Source organism: Meriones unguiculatus, chromosome X, assembly GCF_030254825.1.
Source record: "Meriones unguiculatus strain TT.TT164.6M chromosome X, Bangor_MerUng_6.1, whole genome shotgun sequence".
NCBI lineage: Eukaryota > Metazoa > Chordata > Mammalia > Rodentia > Muridae > Meriones > Meriones unguiculatus.
In genome coordinates this window covers 26,266,955-26,276,816 of record NC_083369.1, presented here as the reverse complement: position 1 = coordinate 26,276,816, position 9,862 = coordinate 26,266,955, and the positions used below count along the sequence as shown (strand labels likewise).

The 9,862-nt window shown below is 48.1% G+C and overlaps 1 protein-coding gene across 2 annotated transcripts; it reads right to left on the bottom strand.

Moving 5' to 3' along the window:
• Positions 1-1,238: 1,238 nt before the first annotated feature.
• On the bottom strand, positions 1,239-9,227 carry Gjb1 (gap junction protein beta 1). 2 transcript variants are annotated; one of them, XM_021627162.2, is made up of 2 exons: positions 9,101-9,227; positions 1,239-2,724 (listed from the first exon to the last, which is right to left on the bottom strand). In XM_021627162.2, exon 2 carries the CDS (start codon positions 2,706-2,708, stop codon positions 1,857-1,859), a length of 852 nt encoding a protein of 283 aa, XP_021482837.1. In that variant the 5' UTR covers positions 2,709-2,724; positions 9,101-9,227; the 3' UTR covers positions 1,239-1,856. The 2 variants fall into 2 exon arrangements, with proteins under 2 accessions (XP_021482837.1, XP_060231653.1); XM_060375670.1 differs by lacking the exon at positions 9,101-9,227 and adding an exon at positions 3,053-3,203.
• Positions 9,228-9,862: the final 635 nt, after the last annotated feature.

Genomic DNA, 9,862 nt, shown 5'->3' with positions numbered 1-9,862 from the left:
TCTGTGGGAAAGAAATTTTGCTGTCCACGTGTCGGTCACATAAGGACCTCTCCTCTGGCAGAGTGCAGGTCAATGTCTAAGGAGAAAGAAAATTTCTCAAAAGAAAGGTGTGGTTTTGTTGTTGTTGCTGGCTCAGTGTCCTACACTGCCTGAGAACTATGTGTCTCAGGCTGGCCTCTAGCTCATGTACCACTACACCCAAGTTGTTTCCTAGTTTTGTATTTTATGCTTTCCGTCAGAAAGGAAAAAAAAAATATTTCTAGACAGAAAACAGTTCTGATGAGATCACACCTAATTTTCTTCATTCTTGGTGTTTCTTCCACGTACTCTGAGAGGGAGGGGACCAATGCTCTGTCCAGCTCAGAGGTGGGGTGGCTTAGGGTGGCTGGGGAGGAAAACTTGCTGTGGTCAGAGCTAGACCCCAAGGCACCATTTGTGTAGGCAGTGACAGTGGGGGAAGGCCCTGTACGGCTGTGGTGGGGGTCCTTTAGAGATAGACAAGTGTGGGAGGAAGCTGGGAGAGGTGCTAGGCCAGCCCTTGTTTACACACAAGGGGGTGGGGTGGGGGAGGCTTGAGAAAGCCTTGGAAATATGTGACACAGCTAGGTCTTGAGGTCTGTGTTGTCACGTTCCAACTCAGGAACTTTTTCTCACGTAGCTGACAGGGGAAAGGGGGTCCAGGCAAAGAAACTTCTGCTGGACATGCTTGACTGGTAGCAGAGTCCTGGGTGGGGGAAGGTCAGAGAGTAACAAGGGAGGGGCACTGGGGAGGAAGATGCAATTTGGGGCCATATTCAGAGGAGAGAACAAGAGAGGTCAAGGGCTTTTAGGGCATCAGATGCTGAATGTCCAGAGAGGAAAGGGACAGCTGTCTCAGTACAGAGGAAGCACCTAGTATGCCTCCCTCCCTCCTAAGAAATTTGTCTAGCATTTCCTGTATCTCTAGAAGAGTCTGTCATTTATCTTTAAAACCAAAAGAGGTATGTGAAGTAGGTATCAATAGCCTATAAACAACGGAAAAGAAATAAGTAAACAAACAAGCCAGAACAAGAAAAAGCTGGAGAGGATGGCTCAGAGAGTGGCTTCCCCGGCTGCCCCTGTTTGCAGCTTTAAGTCACTGTTCCTTCTGCCCTTTTCTTGATTAGAAAAATGCCAACCAAGGCCAGCTTATCCTGGGGGAGGTCAGAGAGGAGGGTGCAGGAGAAAGAACTTCAATAAACACTCGAACCACCTCTTCGTTTACTGTAAAATCCTGTTTAATGTGTAACATTTGCAGAGAGAGAGAGGTCTTGGGAACTGGGGACTGGGGGCAGCCCTGACCAGCCTCCCCTCCAATTTATTTGCCTGCTTCTCCCTCCGTGTAACTCCCTCACCCTAGCCACGTTCTCCCTTTTCCTTGTGACAGGCAGCAAGATAAGCACTGTTCTTCCTTTTTCTGTGCTTGCTCCCCTCCTTTCTCCAGAGCCCCTCCTTCACTTCCCTTGCCCACTCCCCTTCCCCCCTGACGTGACTCCCAAAGTGGGGTTCCTGACAGCATGGGGGTTAAGATTAGTTTCATAATTGGAAACACCAGCAGAGCATCTCATCTCTCATCTCAGAGAAAGGGAGAGGGGAGAGGAAGGAATATAGGCAGAAAGAACTGCCCACACCCTCAGTAACCTTGGTGCAGAAGTGGCTCCCCACTCCCCAGCCAGCCAGTTCTTAGACAGAAGACTCTCTGAGGAAGGGGAGCAGGGAGGGAGGGAGGGAAGGTTTTGATGGAATAATCCCTAGCAGGCATAGGGATTATTAAGAGGAGAGGCAGGCCTGGGCTGGGTGAGGGAACGGTGGGATGGGAAGTTGCCTGGTACAGGGCATCAGCAGGCTGAGCATCGGTCGCTCTTCTCAGCCAGCCCGGCCCCGGTGCCAGGGCTGCGACGCAGTATGTCTTTCAGAGAGCCATCCTGCTCGCTCAGCAGCTTGTTGATCTCATTCTGCTTGTATTCAGGTGAGAGGCGGTGGCCGAAGCCGGAGCCCTTGCGAGAGGGCGGATTGGAGCGGCGCTGAGCACGGCGGGCACAGGCCCGGATGATGAGGTACACCACCTCCGCCACGTTGAGGATAATGCAGATGCCGGAGGCAGTGAGCATAAAGACAGTGAAGACGGTTTTCTCAGTGGGGCGGGACACGAAGCAGTCCACTGTGTTGGGGCAAGGGTAGGCCTCACACTTGACCAGCCGCACCATGGCATAGCCGGGGTAGAGCAGATAGAAGACATACATGAAGACGGCCTCGAACAGCAGCCGGAACACCACGCTGATGACATAGGTCCACCACAGTGTCCCCGAGATGTGCACCTTGTGCCTCTTCACCTCTTCCAGGTGAAGAGGGTCCCCATGCCCCTCGAGCCGCAACATTTTCTTTTCTATGTGCTGTTGGTGAGCCACATGCATTGCCACGAGGAGAGCTGGGGTGGAAACCAAGATAAGCTGCAGGGACCATAGGCGCACGTGGGAGATGGGGAAAAACTGGTCATAGCAGACGCTGTTGCAGCCAGGCTGGAGGGTGTTGCAGATGAAAGAAGACTTCTCATCACCCCATACGCTCTCTGCAGCCACCACCAGCACCATGATTCTGAAGATGAAGATGACGGAGAGCCATACTCGGCCAATGGCAGTAGAATGCCGATTCACTCCACTGAGCAAGGTGTACAAACCTGTCCAGTTCATCCTGCCTCATTCACACCTGTGAGACAAGAGGCAGGAAGCAAGCTGTCAGAAGGTTAGGGCAGGAAGCCGGGCATAGTAATGCTGCCTCCCCTGCCCCCATTTCTTCCAGGAGCTGGTGCGGGGGTGGGGGGGAAGCAAGGACGGTCATAGCTTTCCTCATCAATCCCTCTTGGCGCCAGCCTTTCCTCCTCATTCTTGACTTGACCTCTCTGAGTCCCATCCCCTTTTTTCACATACATTCAGCAGTCTTTTCTCGAGAGTCCCTTTCTTGTTCTATTAGCCAGCTCTTCTGGCTCCCCTCCCCCAGTTCCTTTGCACCTGACAAACCCAGAAAGCCCGGTTACCTCGGGGAGCGCCTATCCTTGAGGCCACCCAGACAACTCCCCTATGGTCTCATGTCTGTGTAGGGGGAGTGGTCCCTGTGGTCGCGCCTGCGTCCCAATTCATCGCCTCCCGGTGCTGGAGAGTCATATGCTGCTTTATACCCAGTGTCTGTACAATGGAACCTTTGTTGGGTACTGAACAACAGCCTTTAGAATTCAGATCAAACGCCCTGACTTCCGCCCACCCTACACACAGAGCACTTGTGTCCCAGCGCCGGACACCCAGCCTGCACCCACCTGTTCTGTGCCCGCCCGGTCCATCGCCGCACCCTCCCCATGGCCCCACCAGAATAATGGCTCTGGGGGAGGGAAATAGAACACAGACAGGTGCATGTAAACCAGGACCCCAGGGAGCTAGGAGTCTCTGGACTGAGGCCCTCCCCCATAATTCTATCAGAAACAGAGTCAGCAGGAGTTTTCCTAGGCTTAGGTCCCCTTCCGGGTATGGATGAGCCAGAAGGGAGGAAACCGGGGGCGCCGAGTTTATCAAGCCAGGAACTGTACTAATCATTTTCCCATGCAGACTTTCTGTTGAGCCATTTAGCAGTCCTGCTACCCACTCAAAGTCAGACAGCTAAAAGATGAAGCACGAAAGAGTCTGAAGCAGAGGAGTAGAGTCTTTGCAGCAGACTCCTTGCACTTTTCCAGATGGTGTTGGCCAAAGAAAAAGCTGGACAGTTTCCTTGATTTTTATGTCTTTCAAGGTGACATCCAATTAACCTCCTTTTCTTTTTTAATGGATAGCCCAAGATCTCTCCTTTTCCTCCTCAGAACTGTGTGGTTGACCTAGAATGTCTGACATAGAACAGGCAGCTCAGTTGCTGCCCTGGTCCCAATCTCAAGTGTGTATCGTAACCTTCTGCTTATGAGCATGCCAATGATTCTAGGGAGGAAATTTTCCTCTCTCCCTTAGGCAGACAAAGAAGGCCTCTCCCTACCTCCCACCACTTCTGCCATTGAAGTTGAAAAGAGATTATGCTAGGAGCAGTGAGCTGGATGAGAGCAGGGCACCTCAGACCTAGACCTACAGAAATGCAATGCATTTTTTTCCCTGACCCCAGTCACCTCCACAATAGGGGTGGTGGGTGCAGGAAGAGGCTTCGTAATCACTTCTGGATGCCTCTCTTGGTTATAGAGGAAAGGGGCAGTAAATAGTCACTGGAAATGTGAGGAGTTGGAGGAAAGAAACAGGCAATCAGGCAGGTGGCACACAATTGTACTCCAGCTATATGGGGTGTGATGGTTAAAGCAGGAGGCTCACTTGAGCTCAGAAGTCTTAAACAAAGGCCAGGCATGATGGTGCACTTGGAAAGTGGAGGATCGCAGAAGGATCTCTGTGAGTTCGAGACTAGTGTGGTCTACAGAGCAAGTTACAGGGCAGCCTGGGCTACACAGACAAATCCTGTCTCAAAAACAAAGAAGTGGAGGATCAAGAAGTCAGGGGCAGCCTCAGCTACATGATTGGAAGGGCAACTTAGATTACATGTGACCCTGTTGAAACACACACACACACACACACACACAGAGAGAGAGAGAGAGAGACAGAGAGAGAGAGAGAAGATACGAGTTCTAGACCAGTCTGAGTGAGTGAGTGAGGTCCAGTCACAAAAATATAACAAGACTAGAGGTAGCAGGGCCATAAGTCTACAGGACATAAGTCACTTCTCTAAGAACACTTCTTTAAAACCTGTTTCTTCATTAGTATTTTTTAAGACTTTATTGGGCCTGATGACACACATCTTTAATCCCATCAGTTGGAAAGACAAGGTTAGGTAAATTGCTTTGAGTTATAAGGCCAGCTTGGTCTACATAGTGAGTTCTAAGGAAGGAAGGAATACAAAGCGAGACCTCTCTTGTCTCAAAAAAAAAAAAAAAAAAGTCAGTTGTGGTGGTGCACTCAAGAAGCAGAGGCAGGTGTATCTCTGTGAGTTTTTTTTTTTTTTTTGCAGATAAGATGTGTTCAGCATCACAAACTTGACTAGGGCTTTGGGTCAGTGGTAGAGGTTTTGTGTTGCAGTGCTGGGGATGGAGAATAACTGAGGCTAGCAAGATGGCTCAGCTGGTAAGGGTGTTTGCTGCCAAGCCTGATGACTTGAGTCTGATACCAGACCCCACGTGGTGAAAGGAGGGAACTGACCCCTGTAAGTTGGCCTCTTAACTTGCACACACACATACATGTAATTAAAAAAAAAAAAAAAAAAACAACTGCTGCAAGAATAAGCATTTGCTAAGCATATACTAAACTGTGCCAAGCCCGTGAACATGTTTGCTCTACTGTGATTCTCAGAACAATCCTGGTGTGGGAGGGGTGTGGGGGAATCATTGAGATGACTCAGCAGGAATAGCACTTGCAAGCCTGATGACCTGAGGAGAGAAACAACTCCTGAAGGCTGTCCTCTGACTTCCACGTGTGTACCATGACATTAACACACACCAACACTTAAACACATACATATTATAAATACACATGCCAATGGGCTAACAGTAAGTAAAAGGAAAAAAAAATTAAAGAATAACCTTAGGAGCCAGGCCTGGTGGCTCACGCTTGTAATCCTAGCACTTGGGGAGGCAGAGGCAGGAGGATCTCTGTGAGTTAGAGGCCAGCCTGATTTACAGAGTGATTCCAAGACAGCCAGGGCTACACAGAGAAACCCTGTCCCAAATTAATAAAAAAAAAAAAGAATAACCTTGGGAGATAGGGTATTTTTTAACCTCCTGTCATGGAGGAGGTACCTGAGACAAAAAGAAAAGTCATTCCTGCAAGGTGGTGGAGGCACAGTTCTTTAATCCCTGCACTAAGGAGGCAGAGGTAGGAGGAGCTCAGAGTTTGAGACCACCTGGTCTACAGAACTAGTTGCAGGGCTGCCTAGGGCTAAACAAAAAAGCCCTGTCAAGAAAGAAAGAGAGAAAGAAAGAAAGAAAGAAAGAAAGAAAGAAAGAAAGAAAGAAAGAGAGAGAAAGAAAGATCATTCCGAGGGTGATGACAGAGATGGGCTTTGAGAGAGATAAGGCTAACATGAGAGTTCATATTCTCTCCATAATTTTTTTGTTTTTTGAGACAGGGTTTCTCTGTGTAGCCTTGGATGACCTGGACTCACTCTCCAGACCAAGCTGGCCTAGAAGACCAGGCTAGACTTGAACTCAGAGAGCCACCTTCCTCTGCTTGCCTAGAGTGCTGGGATTACAGACCACCACACCCAGCTTTCTCTCCATAAATTCTATGGCATTTTACACAGTTACCATTTTTCTTTCCACATTTGTTCCATCCTCTCTTTCCTTCCCAGGGTTTCTCTGGCCTGCTGATTTGGTCCATTTTCCTTTACTCGGGCTAGTCTCATGAACTCCAAAACAAACTTTAGGTGTTCTCTCTTCCCCTCACAGATGCCACACACAGCTCTTCACCAACCTCAAGTTTCTAGGTCCTTTTAAGTTCTCTGCCTCTTACTTTCTTGAGTTTTCTGCGACACAGCTAGTAGCTCTGTTTAGGACCTCTAAGAGCCCTTGTATGGGCACTGGGATTCAAGTTTTGCTTCGTCTGTGTCAACATCAATAGCTCAAGGGCGCCTTTTTAAAACATCCAGGGGAGTGACCTGATTTTGAAATCCAAACTGTTTCCCTGACTTTAGGTTAAAGTTCAGATACTGATACCGTTTGAGTTGCACCAGGCATGTTTTGCTCCATGTTTAATTAGATAGGGTTTCTGAGGCCTTGTCAGGCGTTGAATTCAGTTTTGCCCAGCACTTGAGCATAGTGCAAAATAGTACAAGACAATACGATCATTAGCAGTTCTGTGATGTTAGCCCCATTTTTCAGATCAGAAAGTTGAGACTCAGAGAGGTTCAGTAACTTGCTTCACCGACAGTAGTCTGCTGCCAACGAATAGAATCAAATTCCAAATGATTTTCCTCTGACCTCAAAACCTTTGAACAGAGCACTGTTTTTGATGACTTCTCTCTTTAAGGGGTATTTTTTTTTTTTCTGAGACAGAGCACACAGGCCAACAAGCTGTACTCTTATGCATACTGGTGTGTATGTGTACACATACGGTACCTTCATCACCTCAGTCTCCCTTCCTACCCTGCCACTCCCTCCAACCACATGTGGATCCTTGTGTTTTGTGGGTTTGGGCAACAGAGCTCTTGTGGGGCTGGATGAGGTTACCCTCAGGCTCAGACACTAGGGTGGAAGATGTCACTCAGTTGGTAGACTGCTTGCCTAGTTGACACTCAGCCCTGGATTCTATGCCCAGAAGTAGTAGTGCATGTATTTGCTCTCTGGAGGTGGGAGCACGAGGCTTGGGAGTTCAGCTACATAGAAAGTTTGAGGTTAGCCTGGGCTACATAAGATCCTGTTTAAAAACAAACAAAGTAAAAGAAAAGAAAAGAAAAAAAAACTAACCCAAACTATGTTCCATTCCTGTTTCACAGGCTGCCCATGGTCAGGAAGGGATATGGGACTTTCTTGGAGACTTCCTTCTAAATTTTTGGGTGCCTTCATCAGGTTTCTGTGGTTGAAAGCAATTTTATCTGGCTCCTTCTCTTCCCCTGTTATCGTCATGCCTCCACCCCATGGTTCTACAGTAGCTCAGGTACTGGCTTAGTCTCCACCCTGTCACCCATCTACTGTGGCCAGGCTTGCTCACCATGGCCAGTCTGATGCATTCACTTCTCTCTCTCCCTCTCCCTGTCATAACTTTTTCATAAAGCTTCTGTTAAGATTCATTTCTTTTTTTTTAATCACTGCTTGGGTTATTGCTGCTTTGCTCCTCCATCATCCATTTCACTTGCTAGTGAGTGTTGCTTGGGCTCATTGTGACAGCCACTGTTAATAGAATGTTCCCGGCATGTCAGAAACTGCGTGTTCATGAACTCCCATTCTCCAAACAACTTTAATCCACACATGTAGCCAGGTTAGTCTGAAACTCACACACCTCATGCTTAAAGCCTTCCGAGTACTCGGATTATAGCTGTATGCCACCATGGCTGGAAAATGCCATGTGACTTATCACACATTTGGTAAACATGTGGTAGAACTCAGATTACAAAGCATATTGGCCCCTCTTTCCAGCCTGGGTCCTTTACCAATGGCTTCTGTCTATTAGAACTTCTTTTGTGGCTAGGCTAGTTGGAGAATGCTTTTAATCTTCCATCTCACTCAGGAGACAGAGGCAAGAGGTTCTCTGAGTTGAGGCCAGCCTGGTTTATATAGCAAGTTCCAGGCCAGTTAAGGCTACATAGTAAGATTCTGTCTCAAAAACAAAAACAAAAACAAAAAAGAAAGAAAGAAAGAAAGAAAGAAAGAAAGAAAGAAAGAAAGAAAGAAAATATCCCTTTTGTATATATTCTCCTTTCCCCGTCTCATTTTTGAAGTCCATGGGTTCTGCTATGCCATTCCTGACAGCTGGAATGGCTTTTTGACAGCTGGAAGCCATACTTCCAGTACATTCTCAAACCATCAGTTATCTTAAGTTCGTATTGAGCCAGTCTGCTCCCCTCAAGTAAAGGGAAAAGCATGCTCCCACATCCTTGGCTCTGTTGGCAGACCCATGCCAGGTACATGCCTGCTTTACCTTGTCATCAGAAAAATAAAGCAGCATCTGGCACTGTCTGACAGTCTCACGGAACCCTAACCCCACCCCCACTCACACCCGCACGCCAGAAAACGTCACAAAATGATAAACCTGGCTACCTTATGTTGAGAGTTCAAGTCTGTCTTCCTGGGAATCTGACCCTATGAGCAGGAGAAGAATCTCTAGCTGAGGGAACAGAGTGAAAAGAGAAGGAACTTGGAGCCTTGGAAAGAAGGTAAGAGTAGGAGAGAATATATGCAGCCTGGCCACCTGGCAGGTGGACGTCACTCCAGCTCCGAGGGAAGTACAGAAAGGGCCTAAGCGACTGAATGGTAAAGTCAAGAGAAGGCAGTACCCAGACCTCTTCCCAGCCGGCATTTCTACCCCAGAACCATATCAGCCCACCATGGTCCCCCTTCTTCAGCCCCCAAGCTCCTCACCTCCCTGGCACTGCCACACCTGGTTGCAGCTGCCTTTTCCCAGGAAATGTGTGCAGGCGTGTCTGCTCAGTGCCACTAGGTACTGTCAAAGCCCAGCCCAGGGGAGGGACAACAAGCTCAGGACTGGAGCTTGACATGGCCCGTAGCCCAAGAGGAAGCAGAGAAACATTAACCAGCCCCACCCCCGTACCACACACAATCATTAAACAAGATTGATCCCTGAGTTCTCAATGGTTTTGGACCTAGAGATCTTGCCCTGTTCCAAAGACAGAGAAGCATCATTGTCAACAAAATGCCATGTTGGGCCTATGTGGGATACTGAACTGGACTTGTCTGTTTAACACACTTCAGCTATGCCCAGCTCTTGGCTGTCAATAGACCCACTGTGTGGGCAAGCGGCATATAGAGGAGGACTCTTGTTCTGGATGCTATCTCTTCTAGATCCCAGCGTCTAAAACTATGGACAATTGGGAGGACAAAAACACCTGATGGGAGATGGTCTTGCTCCTTACTTATATAGCAATACCAGGGTATTATTTGCTTGGTGTCTAAGTACTTAATAGCTGGAGACAGACCACAGTATTTTCAGGTACATCCCAGAATCATAAAACCTACTCAGAAATTACCTTCTACTCTTAGGGCTAAGGTAGTTGACCTGCAAAGTGTGTCATATGTAAGCAGGAACTCTTGGCAATCATTTCTAGGTAAACAGAGTATCAACCATTAACTGAAGGGTCCATCCAGTTTCAAGGTCTCCACATT

Bases quoted from the DNA above. Each gene is read 5' to 3' on its own strand.
- Gjb1 (XM_021627162.2), bottom strand. From the start codon at position 2,708: ATGAACTGGACAGGTTTGTACACCTTGCTCAGTGGAGTGAATCGGCAT.